Source organism: Rana temporaria, chromosome 13 (genome assembly GCF_905171775.1).
Source record: "Rana temporaria chromosome 13, aRanTem1.1, whole genome shotgun sequence".
Classification (NCBI taxonomy): Eukaryota; Metazoa; Chordata; class Amphibia; order Anura; family Ranidae; genus Rana; species Rana temporaria.
The window spans coordinates 28,126,252-28,151,472 of NC_053501.1; the positions used below are offsets into that span (position 1 = coordinate 28,126,252).

General features: G+C 45.9%; 1 protein-coding gene across 1 annotated transcript in view; it reads right to left on the reverse strand.

Moving 5' to 3' along the window:
- Positions 1-25,221, reverse strand: part of TDRD9 (tudor domain containing 9) — a 195,750-nt gene that overhangs the window by 92,000 nt on the left and 78,529 nt on the right. Inside the window, exons 7-11 of the mRNA XM_040333083.1 lie at positions 20,540-20,704; positions 16,655-16,761; positions 14,256-14,317; positions 1,318-1,372; positions 959-1,043 (exon numbers count right to left, since the gene is read on the reverse strand). Of these exons, the coding sequence (XP_040189017.1) occupies positions 959-1,043; positions 1,318-1,372; positions 14,256-14,317; positions 16,655-16,761; positions 20,540-20,704 (474 nt within the window). The remainder of the gene's footprint in view (positions 1-958; positions 1,044-1,317; positions 1,373-14,255; positions 14,318-16,654; positions 16,762-20,539; positions 20,705-25,221) is intronic.

Consider the following 25,221-nt stretch of genomic DNA (forward strand, 5'->3'; position numbering starts at 1 on the left):
GTTTAGGCAGAAACAAAGCACTTTAAGTGTTAACACTTTCCTCAGTGCAGCTCCTCCCAGGGGGCGTGGTTCCCCCATGTATAACCCACACCCTGCTCTAGCATCTTTTAGTTCGTAACAAGCAGTACAAAGGAGGAGTGGGTGCTGTGTCCGTCCATGAACTCAGAGAAATGGATTTTACGGTGAGTACAAAAATCCTATTTTCTCTTCCATTCATGGACCGACACAGCAGGAATTGACCTTAGTGACGTCCCCAAGCAGTGTCAAAAAAATTCGAGGGGTGGGCACAGCAAATTAAGCTTCACCCCAAACAAACCAGAGTGCCTCAATGGAGGAACTTCGACCTTAAACAGCCGCCTGCAAAAACTTGCAGCCAAAGGAGGCATCCGAAGATGCACTCACCTCCAAATTTGCAAAACTTGAAAAGGTGTGGGTTGACGACCAGGTCGCTGTCTTACACACCGCTGCTGCCTTCACCTGTAGGTCCCTAGTTAAAAGGATCCAAATTGTGTAAAACGTCTGATATTGGGGTGTATGGCACTGCCCACAAATTCAATGGTTATGTGGGTAAAGGTATAGTAAAATCCTTCCATAGGTTAGCTTCTGGGAGTGTAAAAAAATAATCATGGTAAAAATTAAAGTGAAATAAAATAAAATCCACTGCCACTTGGGTGACGTGCCCAAGCTGGTAGAGATCCCTCCAAGGTGATGAGGTTATATAGAGTGATTGCGTCAAGTAAACCTAATGCTATATGCCACCTATGAAAAACATAAAAAGCATTAGAAAAAAAAGAAATGGAAGAGAATGTAAATATTAGAAAGTCATGTCAAAAAGAGCCATTGTGAAAAGGCTGCAACTACTCAGTGTGTTACCATTCATAATACACCTTCAGGCTCCTGCAATGAAACCATTTTCTACATTGCAACCACAGTTCAGACTATTTTAACCATAAATTACCTTTCTGTAGCTCGGAACTGGAGCCATGAAAATCATGTTCTGTTCATCCAGAGTGATGCTTGAATGCAGGGGATAAACATGTAACCTGGAATCAAAGAAGGTAATCACAGTTACTGCTAACATGGCTAGGACTTCTTACATTCCATATCCGCTGCAATAAGAGTCTAAAAATAGATTAGATTGAGCATCTCAATGTGAAGGGCATAACATGTGGATGGTTATATGGAATGGTAGCTGTAGGCAACAGAAAATCAGGGCAGAGAACAAATATCCAACTGTCCTATGGAATTCACAATCTACATTTGGATCAGTGACAGCAAATGACACTAATGCTCAAAAAAAAAAAAAAATCAATGTACCTTTTCTGAAACATGCTTGTGAACAGCTCATGCATATAGTTGATTTCAAATATGCCTGTAAAAAAAAAAAAAAAAAAAAAAACAATGTCATAACATTTACATAAGTTTTTAAAATGGTAAAACTGGATATTTGGAATTACAAAAAAATAAATAAAATAATCCCTAGTACAAGGACAGTGGCAGCATGTGTGTAAACCTTTATTTACGGATACATAAATGTAGTATTTATCCTTTCTAATTGATTCCATATAATCTACTGAATACAATATAAAAGTGACAGATTACAAATGTAAGTAGGGAGGCACCAATGACACTTTTTTTATTTAGCACTCGCCGATACCAAAGTACCGTTACCAATTTTTGACATTTAAAGAGATCAAGATGAGGAATGGAAGGAACAGGGTGGGGTGTGTCAGGTCACCTGTGGCCAGGTGACAAGTGCACCCCGTAGGGGTCAGGGATGCACCACAGGGTGGTGAATCCTATGGCCGACTACTGCTAGCAGAGACGAAGCGTGAACCTAAGATCACCCAGGGCGCGGAGTCTAAGACCCAGTATTGTATTCACCAGAGCCTTTGATGGTAAGGATGGTCTTGGCCGCTACTGGGTCCAGGTCGCATCCCCGAGATTCCTCAAGTCACACTCCGCAGGGAGAAGGGGGAGGCAGCCAGCAGGACAAACAGTGGTGATGGACAGGCCGAGGTCAGGGCAACAGGCAGACAAGGATAACCATGGAACATGCAAATAGTCAGGGGCACAGGCAGACAGGGAAGTCGGGGACAAGCCAAAACGGTACACGGAAGATGATCGTAGCACTCTGCAACCAGGAACTAGCAATACACTGCAGACAGGAAGTAAGCATAGGAACACTGTTGAACAGCACTGCAGACCTGTAGAGCAACGGTTAATATAGGCTTCCTGGGATGGACTAGGGTGGAGCCATACAGGAAGAGGAAGTGATAAAAAGGGGAACCAGAGCAGGATCTGCCTCTAATGAACACATGGAGATCAGGTAGGCAGACAGGCTTGATGCATATTCATGACAGTACCCTCCCTCTTAAGGCCCCTCCCCCTCCCCAGCCTGGAGCCAGGGCTAAAGGGGAATCCCAGAAGAAACCTCTTTGACAAATGGGGCGCAAAGATCTCAGATACAGAAATCCAAGACGCTTCCTCAGGACCAAATCCTCTCCAAAGCACAAGGTACTGAAGAACGCCTCTGCGGAGACGAGAATCCAGAACTTGAGTATCCTCATTGACCAGAACCGAAGTAGGGACAGGAGGAGAGGATTTATTGAGGACCAAAGGCCTTTTAGGAATAAGTAAGGGCATGAGAGGGTCAACAGGAATCCGAGGAGGATCAAGCAGACCCTTAAAGATGAACTGGGGATTAAGCACAGGACCATCAGACTGGGCAGAGGTCAGAGGAACCCTGAAGTCAGGTTGGTTAGAAGGTGACAGGGCACAGGAGTCAAGCTGGATAGCAGGGAAACCAGCAGAATGCAGAGAGCCCTGAAAACAAGGTAGAAAACCCCATTTGGCCGACGATGGCAATCTATCCAAAGGATGGATTGAGCCCCTTAGACAGGTTGCAGGAGGGCCTGAACAAGAAAAGGTAGGAGGCTCACTGGGCATGGGCTGACCTGGCATAGCTGATGCAGAGGCCGATTGAATAGCATATTCAGGTGTAGCGATTACCCGAATCGCATCACAAGGCGTAGTGACTGCAGAACTCGCAGACAAGTTAGCCTGGCTGTGCGTTTTAGGGACAGTCAACGGTAAACTGGAGTGAATGATCGGCTCAGGTTCACAGACGGGCTCCTCATCCAGAGTGCTACATTGGCTAGAAAGTGCATCAGCCTGACTATTGCAGGACACATTCCGGACATCACGACATGTGGTGGGACGAGCAAAAGATTCTGGAATGGTGGCAACAGGAAGTTTCTCTTTTGGGGCAACCTTGGGTAGGCAAGACGTGGAACAGGAGGGACCCCAAGCCAGGATCTGTCCGGCAGTCCAGTCAATGTGAGGAGAATGGAGTCTTAACCAAGGAAGACCCAAAATGATAGGAGCTGAGGTCTTAGGTAGAACAAGGAAGGATATCCACTCATGGTGAAGTGTGCCTACAGACATCTTAACAGGGACTGTCTGGAAGCGAATAGGACCCCCCGGGAGAACAGTGCCATCAATCGCCGAGACCACCAATGGTGTGGTGAGGGGCAAAAGGGTAAGTCTCATGGACGATGCGATTTCCCAGTCTATGAAATTGCCAGCGGCTCCGGAATCCAGATATGCCGAGACCGAATGAGAAGAAGCACCAAAATGAAGGGACACAGGAAGAAAAAGACGAGAAGGTGAAGGAGATATTTCTGGATCCAATACTCCACCTTCCAGATGTATTGAACCCGAGCGTTTCTCGGGGCGAAGAGGGCAAGTGTCACGAAAATGACTTTTGCCCCCACAGTATAGACACAGGCCTAGAGTTATGCGCCTGGTACGTTCCTCAGGGGATAGCCTGGTCCGACCCAGCTGCATGGGTTCCTCAGTTGGCAAGGGATGCTCCACGGGTCGAAGAGAGGGGAGCTCAGGCTGACTAAGGGCCAAGGAATGTTGGCGTCGCTTTTCTAGGGTCCTTTCCTGAAAGCGAATATCGATCTGATTACACAAGGAGATCACTCCGTCCAGATCAGTGGGGATGGTTCTTCCTGCTAGTTCATCCTTCACTCTATCAGATAGGCCATGCAAAAAGGTTGCGACTAAGGCCTCATTGTTCCAGCTCAGTTCAGCTGAGTGGATACGGAACTGCAGAGAATATTGTCCCACTGAACGGGATTCTTGGCGGAGACGTAAAAGGGCGCTGGCTGCTGAAGAGACACGAGCCGGTTCTTCAAAGATATTCCGAAAAAGTTTCAAGAAAACAGGCAGGCTAGAAACCACTGGATCATTCAATTCCCACAGAGGGGCAGCCCAGGCTAAGGCCTCCCCGGAGAGGAGAGAAATGATATAGGCTATCTTGGCCCGATCAGACAAGAAGTACTGGGGCAGGAGCTCAAAATGAATAGTGCATTGGCTAAGGAATCCCCTGCAGGCTTTGGAGTCTCCAGAAAAACGGATTGGAGGTGATAACTTCAGTGAATGCGACTCTGCGACTGGTGCAACAGGTGCAGCTGCTGATTGTACTTGGGGTTGCGGATTCGGGGTTCCCAGCGAGGTCTGAAGCTGATCAAAGCGGGAAGCCAGATCCTGAAGGAAACGCATCACCTGATCCTGATTAGCTTCATGCGTCTCGAGTCTGCGAACAATGCCCTGTAATGGATCATCTGCGGGGAGCGGCATGTCGGCCGGATTCATGGCTGTTCAAACTGTCAGGTCACCTGTGGCCAGGTGACAAGTGCACCCCGTAGGGGTCAGGGATGCACCACAGGGTGGTGAATCCTATGGCCGACTACTGCTAGCAGAGACGAAGCGTGAACCTAAGATCACCCAGGGCGCGGAGTCTAAGACCCAGTATTGTATTCACCAGAGCCTTTGATGGTAAGGATGGTCTTGGCCGCTACTGGGTCCAGGTCGCATCCCCGAGATTCCTCAAGTCACACTCCGCAGGGAGAAGGGGGAGGCAGCCAGCAGGACAAACAGTGGTGATGGACAGGCCAAGGTCAGGGCAACAGGCAGACAAGGATAACCATGGAACATGCAAATAGTCAGGGGCACAGGCAGACAGGGAAGTCGGGGACAAGCCAAAACGGTACACGGAAGATGATCGTAGCACTCTGCAACCAGGAACTAGCAATACACTGCAGACAGGAAGTAAGCATAGGAACACTGTTGAACAGCACTGCAGACCTGTAGAGCAACGGTTAATATAGGCTTCCTGGGATGGACTAGGGTGGAGCCATACAGGAAGAGGAAGTGATAAAAAGGGGAACCAGAGCAGGATCTGCCTCTAATGAACACATGGAGATCAGGTAGGCAGACAGGCTTGATGCATATTCATGACAGGGTGTTTCCATCCATCAGTGTGTGGTGCAATATTACCACCTGGATGAGACCAAGTGATGAAGAAACACAGCATTCCCAACACTCAGCACCGCTTGCCCCACATCTAGGAGGCCCACACTGTCCTCCCTCTTCCTCCAATCCTATCTCCCCATCCTTATGAAGTCCATATAACACTGGCCGCCGTTCCCCAGCTCATAAAACTAATGGGAAGATACTAAAAACAAATAGGGGAACGCTGTTCCGAAGAAGAAGAAACGAGAATAAATCCATGAAATCCAAAGCAGTTATATAATTTATTGTTAAAAAAAATCACAGTCAGATAATTGTGTGCATGGTAACAATACGTACTTGGAGCAAATAAAGGGAGATGTATAGGAGCATTACATAACTCATAGATGGTAAGATGCACTTCACTGCCAGGTTGAGTGGAAGGATGGCACAGTCCCTGGATCTCCTGAGGGGTCTTGACAAGGGACAGAGATGGTGACACCCTGAGAGACCCTAAGGAGACACGTTTACAGGCCGAAGGAGACCTGCAAAGACTTGGAGGGGTGCACCAAATACAGATGGAAGTGCTCCGCAAAAGATACACACAGTGAGGGCACTGGAAAGCTGGAGCCCATGCAGCCAGAAAATAATCCAACACAGAATAACTATAATCCAAACTGAGAGGATGCCTTTGGCACCAATTACAGCCTCAAGTCTGAGTATGATGATACAAGCTTGGCACACCTATTTTTTGGCAGTTTCTCCCGTTCTTCATAGGAACTCTCAAGCTCCATCGAGTTGGAAGGGGAGCGTCGGTGCAGAGCCATTATCAGATCTCTCCAGAGATGTTGAGTAGCATTCAAGCCTGGGCTCTGGCTGGGCCACTCAATGACATTCAGAGCTGTCCCGTAGGCACTCATTAGTTATCATGGCTGTGTGATTAGGGTTGTTGTCCTGAGCTCTGGATATCAAGTGGTCTCTGTACATTGCTCCATTCATCTTTCCCTTGATTTAGACTGGTCTCCCAGTTCCTGCCGCTGAAAAAAAAACATCCCCACAGCATGATGCTGCCACCACCATTCCTCACTTTAGGGATAGTATTGGCCAGGTGATGAGCAGTGCCTAGTTTCCTCCTGACAGGATGCTTGCATTCAGGCCAAAGAGTTCAATCTTTGTTTCATCAGACTAGAGAATTTTGATTCTTATGGTCCGAGAGTCCTTCAGGTTCCTTTTGGCAAGCTCCAGGTGGACCGTCATGTTCCTATTACTGAGGAGTGGCTTCCATCTGGCCACTCTACCATACAGGCCTGATTGGTGGAGTGTTGCATTGATTGTTGTTCTTCTGAAAGGTTTTCCAGTCTCCACAGAGAAATGCTGGAGCTCTGTCAGTGACCCTGCCTGAATAAGGCCCTTCTCCCCCCGACTGCTTCGTTTGGCCAGGCGGCACGCTTTAGGAAGAGTCCTGGTGGCTTCTAAATTCTTCCTTTCTTCCCCCAAAATCCATACCAGACCCGTATCCGAGCAGCAGCCCGGCCGGTCAGGAAAGGGGTGGGGACGAGCGAGCACCCCCCCCTCCTTAACCGTGCCAGGTCGCATGCCCTCCACATAGGGGGGTTGGTGCTTTGGGGCAGGGGCCCTGTGGCCCCCCCACCCCAAAGCAGCTGTCCCCATGTTGAGGACGACAGGGCCTCTTCCCGACAACCCTGGCCGTTGGTTGTTGGGGTCTGTGGGAGGGAAGCTTATCGGAATCCGATCTTTTCTTCTTCTTCGATGTTGACACGTCGCTTCCTCCCGCTGTAATGCCGTGTGCGCCGGCTCGCACCAATTTATATAGGCCTCTTATGACGTCACAGTCCCATCATGCTCCGGGTGCACGGAGCATGATGGGACTGCGACGTCATAAGAGGCCTACATAAATCGGTGCGAACCGCGCACACGGCATATGAGATGCGCTACGCCGGCCAAAAGAAGCGCCAAGCTACCTGAATCTAGCTCTATAACTTTGGGCAAACCAATCAACGCTTATTGTGTTTTTCTTTTACCACAAATCTGTAGCAGAATACATATTGGCCTAAATGAAAGAACCCAATTAGATTTTTTTAATTTCTTTTATTAGATATGTTTTATAACAGGAAGTAAAGTTATCTTGGAAAAATTGTCAGTCTGTTTTTAGCGCAAAAAAACCCCACAGAGGTGATCAGATACAACCAAAAGAAAGCTCTATTTGTCAGTTAAAGTAACAGTGCCATATCACAAAAAATGGCTTGGGGGTCTTCCAGAGCGGAAGTGGGTAAAATGTGCATGCAAAGGCTGAAGGCAAATAGAAACGCACAAAAAAGCAGATACAGACCTGATTAAAAGCCCATAAAAGGCGTTGCAGCTTGTGCACATGAAAAGAGCCTTGTAGAAAAAATCAGCATACAACAGGGAGAGAAAAATAAGAATAATTGCATGTTATTTAACATTATCTCCAACAAATTAGTTGTGACATTTATAAACCTAAGGGCTAAGAGGCCTTGATAAATTAAATGACTGACAGGAAGGACATTTTGCAAGGCACTGCGGGCTACGCATACATTTGTCAGTGCATACAGTACTGCTCTGTGGTTTCGGTGCTTTATGCCTCAGCCAAATCATTACCCTCAACAACTTCACCTAAAAGGATGCTCAGTGTCCTGAATAATGTACAATTAGAGCACGATTCAACGCACCCATAAACACGCCCAATAAAACTGGTCAGAAACCTTGTTCCTTCTCTCAGGCTCTAAAGCCGACTGATGAATGCAGCGAGGCAAAATGTCAGATTACGATTATGACAAAGCGTTAGTCATTTTTTTATCACACTAAAAAGCCTGCACAAACCTCAATCAGTTCAGATTAACACAGTTATGAGTAAGGAAAGAAGATCTTGTAAAAGGGGAAAGACTATAATTCAACTGCTAGATACAAGATTAGATGTTTGGCCTTTTTCACACTGTGGTGTTCCACTGCAATGCACACACAAATTAAGAGTTCTAAAAGCAGACTTTTTGTATCGTAATGCATTCCTGGGAATGGGCATTGGCTCATTAAGAGGCTTGGCCTACCAAAAGACAAAAACACAGGCGCCCATGGCGGTGATGACACACCCCACCAGCCATGAAGGAATGCACCCTCGGTGATACCTACCTGACAAGCAACCTGTTGTGCCCCAGCTCGCTAGAGACCCCCACCACTAGCTGCTGTTCCCACTGACTTGACACCAAAGGACAGCCCCAGGTACCTACCTGTGTCCCACTGGTGCCTGCATCCCCGAAGCCTGGGCAAATGGTAGATCATACTCCTCTTGTATCCTAGGTTCTCCTGTGGTGCTTCAGTTAGCCCCTGCAACCACGCCACATGTAACAGGACCGGCCGGCCATCCCTTCTCCCTGGAGCACGGCAATGACACCATTCCACTCCAGAAATGACGCATCGTTTTCCGGGCCAAGAGGCCTTCGGCACACACTGTCTCTCCGCATTTTTGGAGGAGCTCAAACTCTCAATGGCTAACCTGGAAGACTGGGGCGAATAAAATTTATTTTTGCCCATTCTTCTATCCCAACCTCCTCTAACACATGCTACCCAACTAAAGTTCTGTAAGCTTGAAAAGTCCATTAAGCTCACCTGAATTCCCCACCCCCCTCCTCAATTAAGGACTCACACTGACGCAGCTTCCTCTTGCAGAAACCGCTAATCCAGCACTGTTTGTAAGCCTCAATGGTTGGACCCCAATGGTCTAAATCTTTGTTCAGGATTCTAACAGGCCCTTCGTGTGCCAGCAAACAAAAATTGTCCACTTCACATAAACAGTGATGTGGACATACGCAACAGGGACCTCCCCTGGAAGTAAATATTGAGAAGACCAACCCAGTGCTGAATGATCACCTGACCAGAGGTTCGGGTTAATTGAAAACAGGGTTTAGAGAGGTTTTATTGGCATGCAGCAGGATAGCATGTCGGGACGCAGAGCGGCGATCGAGAGTGTGGCGAGTCAGTCTGACAGCCCGTATCTCCGATCGTGATAAGAAGCCTCTGTTGGGGGTGGCGGTCTGTGCTGATAATCAGCACATTGATTATTAGCAAAGCGACCTCAAATGTACATAAAACATGCCCAGCAGTGCCCCAATAATAAACTATGCAAGTGCCCACCACAGCCGCCTGTCAGTGCCCATCACAGCTGCCTGTCAGTGCTGCATATCAGTGCCTATCAATTCTACATATCAGTGCCCATCAGCACCACATCAGTGCCCATCAGCACCACATCAGTGCCCATCAGCACCACATCAGTGCCCATCAGCACCACATCAGTGCCCATCAGCACCACATCAGTGCCCATCAGCACCACATCAGTGCCCATCAGCACCACATCAGTGCCCATCAGCACCACATCAGTGAAGGGGAAAAGAAAATTTAATAAAAACGAAGAAAACATTTTTTTTTTTTTTTTTAAATAGGATTTTTGTACTCACCGTAAAATAATTTTATCTGTAGTTCATGGACGGACACAGCAGCATATTCTTGACAGTAGGGTATTAGCCTTCTATCAGGAGAGGACTAGGCAGAAACATGTTAAAGTGTTAAAACATTAAACTGTACAGTACCGCCCAGAAGGCGGTCCCTCTGGGTACAACCCCTCTCCCTACATCTAGCAGCTCAGTTCGTCAAAAAGCAGTACAAACATAAAAAAAAGGAGGGGTGGGTGCTGTGCCCGTTCATGAACTATAGAGAAAAGGATTTTACGGTACAAAGTACAAAAATTCTATATTTTCTCTTGTGTTCATGGACGGACACAGCAGCATATTCTCGACAGTAGGGACGTCCCCAAGCAGTGTAAAAAAACGAGGGGTGGGAACAGCAATCAAACAAACTTCACCCCAAACAACCAGAGCTCCTCAACGGAGGAGTTACAACCTTAAATAGCCGCCTGCAAAACCTTGCGGCCGAAATAAGCATCCGAAGATACACTCACATCAACTTTGTAAAATTTTGTGATGGTGTGAACGAACGACCAGGTCGCCGCCCTACACGCCTGGGAAACAGACACTTGATGTCGGAAAGCCCAAGAGGCACCTATTGACCTTTTGGTCCACTCCACACTGTAAAAAAGAGAAGGATCCTGGAAACCAAATATGCACGTGGACGCCACCGCATCTCCTCACACAAAGATGTAGACCTTCCACGTTCGATGATACATCTTTCGAGAAGATGATTACCGTGCTCTCAGCAAGGTAGAAATTACCGAATCCGGTCCCGTATCACCTGGCTTCCATAGCCATGCCGTTAAGGGAAGCGACTGTAGAGCAGAATGATGAATGGGACCTTGCGACAGAAAGTTCTCTCTCATCGGCAGTCGCAAGGAACAATCGCCACCAGTTGCACTTAGTCGGCGTACCAGGGACGCCGAGGCCATTCTGGAGCAATTGGGATCACCGGAATCTTGTCGGTCTCTACTCTGCGAAGTAGACAAGGAAGAAAAAATTTGCAGATACTGACCCCACAGAGCCACAAACGCGTCTGTCTTGGGGTCTATTGACCCGGCCACAAACCTCAATACCCACCGATTGAGTAGCCAGAAGATCCACGTCTGGCTTGCCCCATTTTTGGCTAAGGAGTAGATCATTCTCCTTGGTCCAGCATCAGACGACATAGGTAGTCCGTTTGCCAGTTGTCTACGCCTGGAATGTATACGACCAATAGAGTCGACACGCTCTGCCCACCGCAATAAGTGAGCCACCTCTGACGCTGTGGCTGAACTTCTTGTTCCTCCTTGATGATTGACATACGTCACCGCTGTGGCGTTGTCCAACTGGAACCGGACTGATGGTCCCTGGAGTCTCTGTGACCATGAGGGGAGGCACCGCCTGATCGTCCGAAGTTCCAGAATATTGATCGGCAGGAGCAATTCTTCCGGCAGCCAGCGACCTGTGCCGGCAATAGGCCCAAACTCCCCCCCCCCCCCCCAAACCAGACAGACTGGCATCCGGCGTGATCACCATCCAGTGAAGAGGAAGAAAACGACTTCCTGGACTGAAGAGTCGGAAACCTCAGCCACCAGATCAGGGAGACTAGACGCCTCACCTGGATTTGACAATCCAGAGACGATGGAGATTTGTCCCATTTGACTCTGGAATAGGGCATACGGCACCACCTCGAAGAAGGCTACCATGAGCCCCAGGACTCGCATGCAAAAGTGCAGCGATGACTACCTGCGGGACGCCAACAACTTTACCGCAGCCTGAAGAGACCGCAACTTGTCCGAGGGGAGAAAAAAAACTCTTGCCTCTGAGGAGTCCTGAATCAAGCCCAGGTATTCCAGGCGCTGGGTCGGTACCAACACTGACTTCTGATGGTTCAGTACCCACCGAACTCCCGAAGAGTCTGACTGGCGATTGTCACATCCTCCATGGAAGCAGTTCTCTGAAGGAGGCCGTCCAGGAAGCCCATGGCAGCGATGCATCAGCCAGGCCAGAATCAGGCAAGCACCTTTGCAAAACTCTTGGCGCCGATGCCAGGCCAAAAAAAGAGGTACAATTTGGTAGTGCTCGTCCCCGACTGCAACCGCAGAAATTTGATGCCTGACCCAAATGGGGACGTGTTAGTATGAGTCCTTGATGTCCAAGGATGCCAGACAATCCCACAGATGGAGTACAGTGACCACAGAGCTAAGTTTCATCCTGAGCCTTTGTACTTTCAAAGCAGTTGAGGTCCCTGAGATCCAAGACTGGACTGACCCCATCCCTAGGGACTACAGTGTGAGTAGAATGCCTGAAACCCTTCTGGGAATGTCACGGCATTATCACCCTGTTCCCCAGCAGTTCCTGCACTGCCCCAAGAGGGCATCCCAATTAATCGCTTCGCAAAACCACTGGTCGGAAAGCAGGGAAGTCCACCGAGCTGCAAACTTGCGAAGGCGACCCCCCACCCAAGTGTCAGGCAGGGGCAAACCTTCATGCTGTTGCAGATTTGTTCGCAGACTTGCGAAACCAGGGACGTTCTTGTCCCCCAGCAGGCACCTTATCGTCCTGAGAGTGCTTACCCGCAGCTCCAGGCGGGCAAAAAATCCGCTTGTGAGCGGAAAAGGGGCGTCCTTACCCTTTCTGAAATGTTTGAGCAGAGTGCTCTTACACCAATGACATTCTTAACAATGTCATCCAGCAAGGCTCCAAAAGCCTCTCCCCTTGGAAGGGTAAAATCTGCCCGAGCCCGTTTAGAAGTCTGGTCCGCAGACCAACATTTTAGCCAGATCAGGCGACATAGTACCACAGCAGATACCGAGACTATGGACAGCAAAGGGACCATATCTAAGGCCGATTCGCAGACAAACATAAGGCCCTGTAACAACTGGTCAGTCAGTTTCACACAGACTGGGGAAGCCTGGCACTTTTCAACTCGTAGTGCAACAACATTGCCCATTCGTTACGTGTCTGTGACACCAGGTCCGTGGCCAAAACAGGTCGCACAGCTGACCCCACTACCGTGAACAGTGACCGGGCGACCAACTCGACTTCTGTCTGCAGGGTCCTTGGAAGCAGGGTTATCCTCCACCGGAATCTTAGTAACTTTGTTTAACCATGATACCGGGGGTCCACAATCGGGGGAGATGTCCATTTCTTCAGGAACTCTCCTCAAAGGGGTAACAGACCGCTATACGTTTAGAGACTGAAAAGGCCCTAAGTGGCAATAAGTGTATATTGATTGGTTTGCACAAAAGTTATAGCGTCTTCAAAATAAATGATACATTTATGCCATTTGAATAATTATTTTTGTTTAACTAGTAATGGCGATGATAGGCGTTTTGTTAGCGGGAATATTATGACACTTTTTTGGGACCAATGGCATTAATACAGCGATCAGTGCTATAAATAGTAACTGATTATTGTATAAATGTGACTGGCAAGGAAAGGGGTTAACAGTAGCGGAGCGATCAAGGGGTTAAGTGTTCCCTAGGAAGGTGTTTAGAACTGTGGGAGGAGTGGACTGACAGGGTGTAGAGAGATCGCTGTTCCTAATCACTAGGAACAGCAGATCTCCCTCTACTTTCCTGGCAGAATGGGGATCTGTTTACATTGACAGATGATCAGTCTGGCTCTGAGGAGCGATTGTGGGTCACCGGCAGTCATCACAGCCGCCAACCACGCGCATCGGCTGTCAGCTCTAAAAGCATCCGACGTATACCTACAGCGGTTTGCGCAGCCGTACCAACCTGCCGCAGTCTAATGACGGCAGTTGATCGGCAAGACGTTAAGTATAGACATCTTTCCTTTATTAGGTAGATAAAATAATCTTAAGCCTGGTACTATAAAATATTATTCTTTCAACCCAGTGGGCTGAACAAAAAAAAAACCTGACAGATCGCTTTACTAACACAAGCTATGTTGGTACAGCAATCTCTCCTGCTGTGCTATTGTGTTCTGACAGGGGGACTTCCCCCTCCAGAACATACTGATCAGTGCTCTCAGCCTTGGTCTGCAAGCACCCCCCCCCCCTTTGCCAGTATACACTGATCAATGCTCGCAGCCAGTCTCATGAACACGACCGGCCATACATTAATCAAAACTGATGGTTCCTCTTAAACTGGCTGAATAAAAATCCATGTATGGCCAGCTTAGGGAATCAAAAGCATTCCAGTGTGCCCGGGGGCTGCTAAAATTTCAGTCACAATAGTTGGACACAGAACTTGGACATTAATCTAGAATCATATAATCCAAATAAAAAAAGCTCCTGGATCTGCACTCCTTAGATATGAGGAATCAAAGTACTATAAAATTTCTGCAATTAAGGGGAAATCATTGGCAACAAGGTAGGAGTTAACACCTCATTATCTCACGGTACTACATTAGTAAAATCAGTAAGCTAAATAACCTAAAGTTACCAAAAACGGACACATCACTATTGGAATTTAAATTAGAGTAAAGGTTGAAAAATCGAATTACCTGGCAAGAACACCAAAACGCTGTTTGATTCTGTGCCTGATCTGGTGAAGCCTGGTTTTTGACTGCAGAAACATAAAATGCACAATATAATTACGAGATCAAATAACACAAAACTTTTAAAAGGATCTTACATCTGCCAATCAAATACAACTGAAAAAGGTGATGTAACCACTTTAGACCCGGACCAAAATGCAGGTAAAAGGACCTGGCCAGTTTTTGCGATCCAGCACTGCATCGCTTTAACTGACAATTGCGCGGTCGTGCGATGTGGCTCCCAAACAAAGTTGGCGTCCTTTTTTTTCCCACAAATAGAGCTTTCTTTTGGTGGTATTTTGATTACCTTTGCGGTTTTTATTTTTTGCGCTAGAAACAAAAATAGAGCGACAATTTTGAAAAAAATTCAATATTTTTTACTTTTTGCTATAATAAATATTCCCCAAAAATATATATAAAAAAAACGTTTTTTTATCCTCTGTTTAGGCCAGTGTTTCTCAACTCCAGTCCTCAAGGCGCACCAACAGGTCATGTTTTCAGGATTTCCCTCAGATGAAATGGCTGTGGTAATTACTAAGGCAGTGAAACTGATTAAATCCTGTGCCAAATAATGGAAAGCCTGAAAACATGACCTGTTGGGGCGCCTTGAGGACTGGAGTTGAGAAACACTGGTTTAGGCCAATACGTATTCTTCTACCTATTTTTGTTAAAAAATAAATCATTCAGTAATTTTTTGAGCTTTTTATCTATTAAATCTTCTGCCCTTGTTTTTTTAACTTTGGATAGTAAAATATATTTTTTTTTCCAAGTAAATACCTTATTCAGCCCACTTCCCATTTATTGTCTGGTAAAAAGCCTAGGCTTAGGATGACATACACAGCTCTCTCACTCTCGTGAGCGTTTGCCAGGAAGGGAGGGGGGATAAGTCATAAAAGGGCCAATGAGAGCTGCAGGCATGCAGCTCTCATTGGAGGTGCGTCTCCCGGGGGATTGACAAAAGAGGCGCTGAACATGGTGTAGATATCCACGGATACTGCGGCCATCTATGCATGGAAGTGGGAGCAAAACAACCGGTATTAGACAGACCTGTGCTCCCCCCTGAAAGATGCCAAATGTGACACCGGGGTGGGATTCCAAAAAGCAGAGGTTCCATTTTTGGGTGAAACTCTGCTTTAAGGCTGCTTTCAAACTGGAACAGGCACTGACGGGAAGCGCCGCTAATTTTAGCGGTGCTTTAGCCTAGGTTCACATTGGAGCGATTTGTCATGTGATTAGAAAGATCAATCGCAAGTCGTAGCCTATTGGCAGCAATGGCACTGTTCCAATCGGTGAGTCACCGATTTTCAAAAGTTGTTCCTGCACTACTTTTGCCAATTTCAGGTGTGACTTCAATAGACATCTCTGTATAAAGTAGCACCTGAAATCGCGCTGACCTTGCTACTTTGAAATCGCGCTACTTCAAGTCAAGTAGCGTGATTTCAAAGCAGCTTCAATGTGAACCAGGGCTTACCATTATTTTAGCTGCTCTATTCAGCCGCTAGCGGGGCGCTTTTAATCCAGCTAGCGGCCAGGGAAGGGGTTAAATGTGCCCATGTAGCGCCGCTGCCTAATTGCTTTGCAGGCACTTCAGCAGCGGTGGTCATTAACTTCAATGGGCAGGAGCAGTACACACCGCTCCAAAGATGCTGCTTGCAGTATTTTTTTTAAGGGGGTGGTGGGGTAGAATCGGTCTAACATAGCAGCCCAAAAAATAAATAAATCGGCATCATATATTGGCCGCCGTGATTTCTAAATATCGGCAGCGTCCAGAGAAAAACCCATATCAGTCGACCTCTAATGCTACCTGTCCATGTTGTTCTACCGTGTATAAAGTCACGACTTCACCTATTACAGTGAGCATACCCCCGAAAGGATCTTCATGGAACACGTTCCACAAGAATAACCATGGCCCTGCAGCTGCCTATACACGTTGCCAAGGTGAGCCAAATGCAGCTTCCAGTGCCCAAAGCAACATTAGAGCCCATCCCCAGGTAAGCTCCGGGGACAGCTCCCAAAGTTTACAGAGGTTGTGCTGATCCAGATACACTGCTTCCATTTAGGTTTTTAGAGAGCAATGAGAAGCTGAAAAAAAAATTAAGAAAAAAAATGCCAAGAGTGATTTTCTTACAAACCCCTTAGTAGACTGACAAATTCTGGACTTTGGGGTTGTCCTTTAAGTATTGCCAGTATCCAATCACCGGAAAGGTACGAGACTATGAGTACTTGGACAAAGGGTGAATCGCCAGTGAGGGACACACAGGAGTAAATACCTGAACGTAAAGCGCTGAATTATTTTCACTTCTTAGTCAACACTTGAATTTCTAAGATTTACGTGAAAAGTCAAATTGTCAACCTTTGGAACTTACCTCTCTTCTTTCTCCATGTCATCAAAGAGCTGTATCAAAGTTTTTGCAATGTCAAACATTTCCATACTAATCGCTGGTTCATCAAATGTCTGAGCTGCAGCCTCCAACTAACAAAAATAAAAATGAGTTGTTACAACTACATCACATGAATATCTAGGTAAACATTAAAAACACACCTGCAAACAAAAGAAAGCAGGGGTGTACAAACTTATTTCAAAGAGGGCCAGATTTGATGAAGTGAACATGCTTGAGGGCCGACCATTTTGCTCGACATTCTTTAAACCATTAAAATTCGGTTTAAGTGTGTTCGTTCGAGCACTAATACACTGCCCAACAAGTATTCTCTTGCATTTGTGGCTGTGTGTGGTGAAGAGATGAGTTTGGGCATGTTATTTGGATATACCATATATTTATCGGATTATAACACGCACCTCAACTTTAAAAAGGACATTTCAGGAAAAAAAATAAAAAATCTTAATGGAGCACCCACCGTTGCCACAAATGGAGCACCCACCGTTGCCACAAATGGAGCACCCACCGTTGCCACAAATGGAGCACCCACCGTTGCCACAAATGGAGCACCCACCGTTGCCACAAATGGAGCACCCACCGTTGCCACAAATGGAGCACCCACCGTTGCCACAAATGGAGCACCCACCGTTGCCACAAATGGAGCACCCACCGTTGCCACAAATGGAGCAAACCCCATTGCCACAAATGGAGCAAACCCCATTGCCACAAATGGAGCAAACCCCATTGCCACATTAGCAGCCTCTTTAATAGAAAGTCCCGCCTCCTATGATGGACAGAACAGTCGTCCAATGGCAGCGCAGGAGATGGGACTTCCTTTTACACGGGAATGCCGTGTAAACAGGAACTACTCCTCTCCTGTATGTACGGCACTCGTCCCGTCCCCTCCAATGCAGCCAGCATATATATCTTTTTGGGGCCTCTGGCGCTCGGGGATTAGTTGGGGGGCCACAAAAGATATATCAAAATTACCAGACGGGCCGTCCGAAACTGGAACGCGTGCCGCTATTGGCCTGCGGGCCGGACTTTGTACATGCCTGAGATAAAGGGTCATCTAGCAAACCCTAAAACACTAAGGCCCCTTTCACACTGAGGAGTCTTTCAGGCGTTGTAGCGCTAAAAATAGTGCCGAAATACCGCCTGAAAAAACTCCTGCCCTGCAGAGGGCTTTCACACTGGAGCGGTGCACTAGCAGGACCGATCCAAAGGTCCAGCTAGCAGCATCTTTGGAGCGGTGTGTTTACCGCTCCTTCCCATTGAAAGCAAAGGGAAACCACGGTAATACCGCCGGCAATGCACCTTTGCAGAGGCGCATTGCGGGCGGCATTACAGAGGATGTAAATCCACCCTCATGCTTTCTAAACTACCGTTTATCTAAACTACTGTGTATATCCCTATAGTGCGCTCATCTATAGGGATATACACGCCTCCTGCATGTATCCTTATCTGTCAAATGTCTGCCCTCTGTTAGAATCTGCAGTTTTTCAGTTCTTATATTAGTTGGGGCTGTTGTCTGGAGCTCGGTGGGTGGAGACGTGATGTCAGAAGACTGCCCACCGACCTCTATACTCCCCTTACACTAAATTCTGCTATGATCACTAATATCCAGTCGAGAAAAGTAACCACACGACTTCAGAAAAGTAGTGCCAGTCTCAGGCTAGTGCATGAGATATGTAAATAACCTGTCACTCACAAGGGGGAAGAACAGACAAAAGTTTTCTCCAGTTTGTCCGTTTATCTCACTGAAAAAGGTAAAGAGGATTGCTCAGAGCTGGATTAACTCGTTGTGGCAAGACTGGGCACAGATAATAGGAAATCTTACACTACATTGTGACAGCAAAAAAAAAAAAAACACACACACCGATAGCGGTCGAATACCGCTGCAATTCCGCCGATATAGTAGCACTAAAAAAAATAGGATTTTAACAGAGTTGCTGTGTCCGTCCATGGACGACAAAGAAAATGATTTTACGGTGAGTACAAAAAATCCTATTTTCTCTTTTCGTCCATGGACGGACACAGCTCCTTAAATCTTGACATTTGGGACATCCTCAAGCAGTGTCAGAAAAATGAGGGGTGGGAAAAGCAATCAAAAACCAACTTTACCCCAAACAAGCGTACTCAAACCGCCGCCTGCAAAACCTTGCGGCCGAAGGAAGCATCTGAAGATGCACTCACATCAACCTTGTAAAATTTGGAAAAGGTGTGAACGGACGACCAAGTCGCTGCCTTACACACCTGTGAAACAGACGCTTGATGTCGGAAAGACCAGGAAGCAAGGGCGTAGGCCCGGATGACGGTTTGCCTGATCCACGAGTAATGGTGGCCGATGAGACCGCCAGGCCCTTCTGTGGCCTAAACAGTGAGTCGGACCTCTGGATTGAAGCCGTGGCAGACAGGTACACCCGCAGAGCACGTATCACATCCAAGGCATGTATGTAGCGCAGCCTCTTTGAGATGAGACGGTCGAGGACACAAGGACGGAAGTACAATGTCCTCGTTCAGGTGAAAAGCTGAAACTACCTTTGGAAGAAAACAAGTTTGCGTGCGTAGCACCGCTTTATCCTTGTGGAGGATCAAGTATGGAGACTTGCAAGACAAGGCCGCCAACTCAGAAACACTTCTGACAGATGTAATGGCTACTAGAAAAGCCACTTTTTGAGATAGTGTCGAGAGGAATTTCTCTGATGTTCTCAAAAGGAGGCTCCTGAAGAGCCGAGAGCACCAGATTCAAATCCCACGGAGGAAGCTGTGATCTAATCGGGGGAAGCACATGTCGAACCACCTGCACAAAAGTACCTACCAGCGAGTGGGTCGCCAAAGGTCGTTGAAAGAAAACAGCCAAGGCTGTTTGGTGCTTAAAGCAAATTTCTGATCCAATCCACGCTGTACAAACAGCAGGACCCTGGATACCAAATACGACCGTGGACGCCACTCCACCTCCTCGCACATGGAGATGTAGGCCTTCCAAGTGCGATGGTAGATCTTCCGTGAAGACGACTTCCATGCCCTCAGCATGATTGAAATGACCAAATCCGACAGACCTTAGTCCCTGGCTTTCAATGGCCATGCCGTTAAAGCCAGCGACTGTAAAGCAGGATGAAGTATTGGACCTTGAGACAGAAGGTCCTCCCTCATTGACAGCCGCCAGGGTGCATCCTCCTCAATCACAGAAGTCTTTGCATTATGTGAACTCATTCACAAAAACAAAGGATTTTATGAATGGGCAAAGGATGGGAGGTGTGGGTATAGCTGATTGTGTGTGCCTTCTCACAACCCCTGAATAATAGAGATAAGTCCAGGAGGCACCTCACTAGACTCAACCCAGTCTGTCTGCACTTTTTACGGTGATGAACTCCTGGAATTCAGCTCCAATGAGCCTGTAAACCATTTCTCATTAAAACAATTCATTAATGGGTTTCTCTGGTTCTCCTTCCTCTCCTCTTTTGGAAGGCAGGGGTTGAGCGATTTGCAGAAAGTTGAGAGCAATAGAAAGTACTTTTTGGAGCTGAGAATGTCTGAAAAGAATAACAGTCCATGCACACTGGGCTTTAAAAGCGCTGCTTCCACGTGGGTTTTGCTCAATGTTATCCTATGTGTCCATGCACATTAGGAGGTTTAGAGATATTTTAAGCTCAGAGTCAGGAAAGAAAACCCTTCTGGTTTGTGTTAAGAGTTTTCTGCCAATAGAGCTGGCTTTTTTTTTTTTTTTTTGCCCAGTGTGCATGGACCCTAAAAATTCTTAAGTCATCTGTCATTTTACGCTAAAGTATATAAAGGGTTTAATACCATTTTAACTATAACCCAACCACCATTTCCCAAGAGAACATTTGATAAAGTGCTATGCATGCCTACCTTATGCCCAGGAATATGCTTCAAATCATTGAGGTAAAACACTTCAACGTCATATGGCTTTCCATCAACATTGAAAATGTATGCTGGGACCAATTTGTTGAGGACTGGTGTGGCAAAATAATCTGCAAACTCTCTGCAGTTTATAGTAGCAGACATCAAAACCACCTGTCATGGGGAAAAAAAAAAAAAAACACTTTATCCATGCACAGCTTTGTTTTCTTTATTTATTTTATGCAACATGTGACAAACGTCCTCCTGGAGATAGATTGTAAGCTCTAACGAGCAGGGCCCTCTGATCCCTCCTGTATTGATTGTATTGTGACTGTACTGTCTTCCCTGATGTAAAGCGCTGCGCAAACTGTTGGCGCTATATAAATCCTGTATAATAATAATAATATACAGGATTTATTTTTTAAAATAATCACCCAATGGGGTTCAGCACAATCTTGTTCCCAGCCATGCATCTCAAAAATGAGAACAAAAGGTTATTTTGTAATTCAATTCAAAAAGTGAAACTCATATTAGAAAGATTTATTAATCAATGATATATTTCAAGCATTTGTCTTTTCATTTTGATTATGGCTTACAGCTAGTGAAAACACAAAATTCTGTATCTCAGAAAATTTGACTATTGTGAAAAAATTCAATATTGTATCCAATAAGAACTGTTGCATGTATGCAGATGTTCACTAAGATCTAGCAAACTATGGTGGTTTGGTACAAGAACACAATATGCTTAACATACAGAACAACTATTCTATGTTTTTTTGTATGTATATGCGCCCTTTCCAGAGCTCCTTATTGTATAGACCAGTCATAGGTAGGGGCAGTGACTTTGGTTTGTTGTTTTAATTCACCTAGTGGCTCTTTGAGTAAACCAATGCCCAGTCATCAATGCCATGACACCACACCTGCCTTGAAACCCATACGCAGGACCGCCAAAAACATATACATCTCATCCCGGTTTTCAGAGAATGCATGTGCAGCCCCCGTCCAGTCAATTCACCCTCATCTTCCTAATCCGAATCACCTATAGATGTTGACAGTGAACCAAACCATTCTTCCCTGCGTTCCCCTTACCCAGTTTATGAGAACTTGTAGTTTTGTTATTTTTAAGAACGTTTGATTTTTCAGTTGTTAATGCAATGTTTTATTGATACCTTTGCACAAACTAATGTTTACATCCCTTTTAAGTTAAGTAGACCAAGGATAAGTTCCTAAAACTTTTTCAGTGGAGCCATCTCTCAGGAGAATGTTGGACACACTCTGAAGCACTTCATTCCAAAATGGATGCCTGATGTTGCTACCTGCACTCCTCTTTTGAACAAGCCATTTTTTGTTTATAGCATTGATCTTACCAAAAAATTTATTTAGAGAAGGGTTACACCCGCTATTTGGTTTTAAAAGTCAGCAGCTACAAACACTGTAGCTGCTGACTTTTAATAAGGACACTTACCTGACCTACTTAGCCCCTCGAAAGCCGATCCGTCTATCCTGACAGCAACTGGCGCCGCCATGCTCAGTAAGGAAAACGGCAGTGAAGCCGTGCGGCTTCGCTGACAGTTTGCTACTGTGCATGCGCGAACCGCCTAGCTCTTTGTGAATGTGCCGGCTGCTTTCACAGGAAGACGCCGCAGGAGGACGATTTTTCTACCAAAAAAGATTACAGGGTAGAACTCCACTTTAAGATCAGTATCCTGCACCTAGTGTCCACATCTGTGTAGTCAAAAAATAATTTTTTAGAACAGATCAGGAATACTCTCTATTTGTGGTTGTTTGAGCGTTAATATAAGGTATTTTTGGGATGTTGGCTGTTCTAATGAGTCACTTTATATTTTTTGGGATGTTATCTGTTGTACCAAGTCATGTTTTTCTTGAAAAAAAAAAAAAAATCAACGTTCCTAGGGAATAAAAGTAACATACAAAATAAGTATTGTATAGATGCAAGCATCAAGGTTTTGTAAGGATCGTCTATTTTTTATACCCTTTGTTAATTTACATAGCAAAGAAAAAAATAAATCCGATTTAATTGGACAAAGTTGACAACTACTTTATTTCATAAAAAACATGTAAACAGTGATAACAAGAAGGTTGATGCAAATGGATAATCAAGAGACCCAAAATAAAACAAAAATAAAAAGGGTTGCTGTGGGAAGGACTACCCATAACAGACTAAACATAATGATACTTTACCCAGCTGTGCCATTCTGCCGACGTAAATCTACAGGAGCTAGTTGGGAACCGGTTAAACACTCCCAATACCAGATCAAAACAAACAGGCCTAGCCTAATGCACAGGCCTGCCTAGATTTGTTTATACTAGACCCTGAGACACAAAAACCCCATTTTAGCACCTACCGAAAAGGTTGTGGGTGCTACAGGTTTATAGCATGGGATGGTGACTGTTTAACGTTATGGGTTGCACTAAAGTTTCATACTACACCAAGTCATGTCACAAATGACACCTTAGAAGGGAGGCCTGGCAAAAGCTTTTTTGGCCATACATCTTTCATGGGTCTTTCGATCTACTGTGACCCAGAGTCAGCTGACAGGAGACAACTGCTGGCTATTGAAGCCCATGTCCAGGACCCGACTGTGTGTGGGGGCTCTTGATGCACCAACTCCAGCCTCAGTCCACTCCTTGTGAAAGTCCAACACTTTTGGATGGCCTTTTCCTGACAATCCTCTCCAGGCTGCTGTCAACCCTGCTGCTTGTGCACCTTTTTCTTCCAAAAATTTTTCCTGCCACATAACTTTCTATCAATGTGCATTGATAAAGCACGTTGGGAACATCCAACTTCTTTTGTAATTATCCTTATGGAGGGTGTCAATGATGGTTTTCTGCACAACTGTCAGATCAGCAGTCTTTCCCATGATTGCAATTCCTACTGGACCAGACAGAGATCATTTAAAGGCTCAGGAACCCTTTGCAGGAGTTATGGCTTAATAAGCTGATTAGAGTGGGACACTTTTAGCCTAGAATATTGCACCTTTTCACAATATTGACATTTTTTGAGATTGTGGATTTGGTGTTTTCATGAGCTATAAGCCATAATCACAATTATATATCAGACAGGAGGCTCATATCTTGCATTAATCTTTCCACTTTAATGCTCATAGCAGAAACATTTTACATTAAACAAACTTGAAAAACTACATTTCCCATCAGTCCCAGCGTCTGTATAACCCCCGCCCTCTAAGGGTCTGAGCCTATAACTAGGACTGTCCTACTGTAAATCCTCCTCTTTCTTTCTGCTCATGGCAGAGATAAGTATTACTCATATTTCTTTGATATTATTTTTGTCTTTTATTAGCATTTGTAGATAGGACACAATCTTCACTGTGTTCCTATCTGTTTTTCCTCTATTAATATTCTATTTATTGTATATATCTATCAGTAATTTAATTTAAATTTATTTAATTTAATCTAATGTACTCTTATTTTATTTAAAATTACTTGTCTTTCTATTTTTGCGCTATTTATTGCGTTTTCTATATTTGCCTTGGTTCCTCATAGGCTGTTTTACCCTCGTCACCGCTGCGGTGTTTGTTTCTTCCCCAGAGACAAGGCTGTCTCTTCCTCCATTGTCCCCCTCGCTCCCCCTCCTCCCTGTCACTAGCCGGAGTTTCCCGGGCTGTGAGCAGAGGAAGGGGGGCGTTACCTCACGCGCGCTCTCTCCTCAGCGCCGTCCAGCCAATCACAACCGCGCACCCGAGATCTCGCGAGATCTCGGGCTGCGCGCCAGCCTGAATTCATCGTTCTCCTCACCGCACGCCAGTCTGCGGCTGGGCGGTGAGGAGAGCGGTATTGCTGTACAGTTTACTGTACAAGCCTTATTTTTTTCTTACTATCATTTTCTTACTATTATTATTACTGCTTTATTAACTGAGCGGAGCACTCGATAGGAGTGGTCTGCTTCCCATTCGGCCTAAGGTATCTTTAAAGTATTTATTAACCCTTACTTGACTCTTGCTACCATAGTCTAGAATAATACTAAATTAGTTACCAATTGGTATTCACTTACTGAGGCTTTATATATTCTACTATTCATCATGGCAGATGAACCTAATGTGCCCATGAATGCTGCTGCAGGTTTAACCCCTGAGGGCCCACAGCTCTTAACAGCTGTCCAAATACAGGAGCTCATTAGCAGCTCCATCCAAGCAGCCCTAGCCTCCCATTCTAACATTATTGCTACTAATTCTGAGACAATAAAGAAGGGCAAGTCCCTCTCCAAGCGTAAGCACTTGATCGCTTGTCCTGACTCCCCGGCAGGGGAAGTACAATTTATGCCTGACGCAGGACCCCACACGGCCTGCCCCCCCAGTCACCCTGAGAGTGCACGACCCTTGACTATCAAGGAGTCTTCCAAGAAAAAGTTTAAATCTTCACACAGATCTAAACCGGACTCCTTTAATGAGGACTCAGAAGATAACGCTTCTGAAAGCTCTCTGATCGCAGAATCAGAGGATTATGACTCCGACTTGGAAGAGTCTGGTCAGGAGTTCACAGAACTTGGGGCTAATTCAGCTTTACCTGCTGAGACAATTTTGGACTCGCTAGGCGAGCCCTTTTTCAACCCGGAGGGCATCTCTCACCCTAGATCCGGAGACTGGACACCTCTCCCACAGGTATCCCAGTACATAGAACATTGGACACGTAAAAGTCTGGATAGGGTCAAT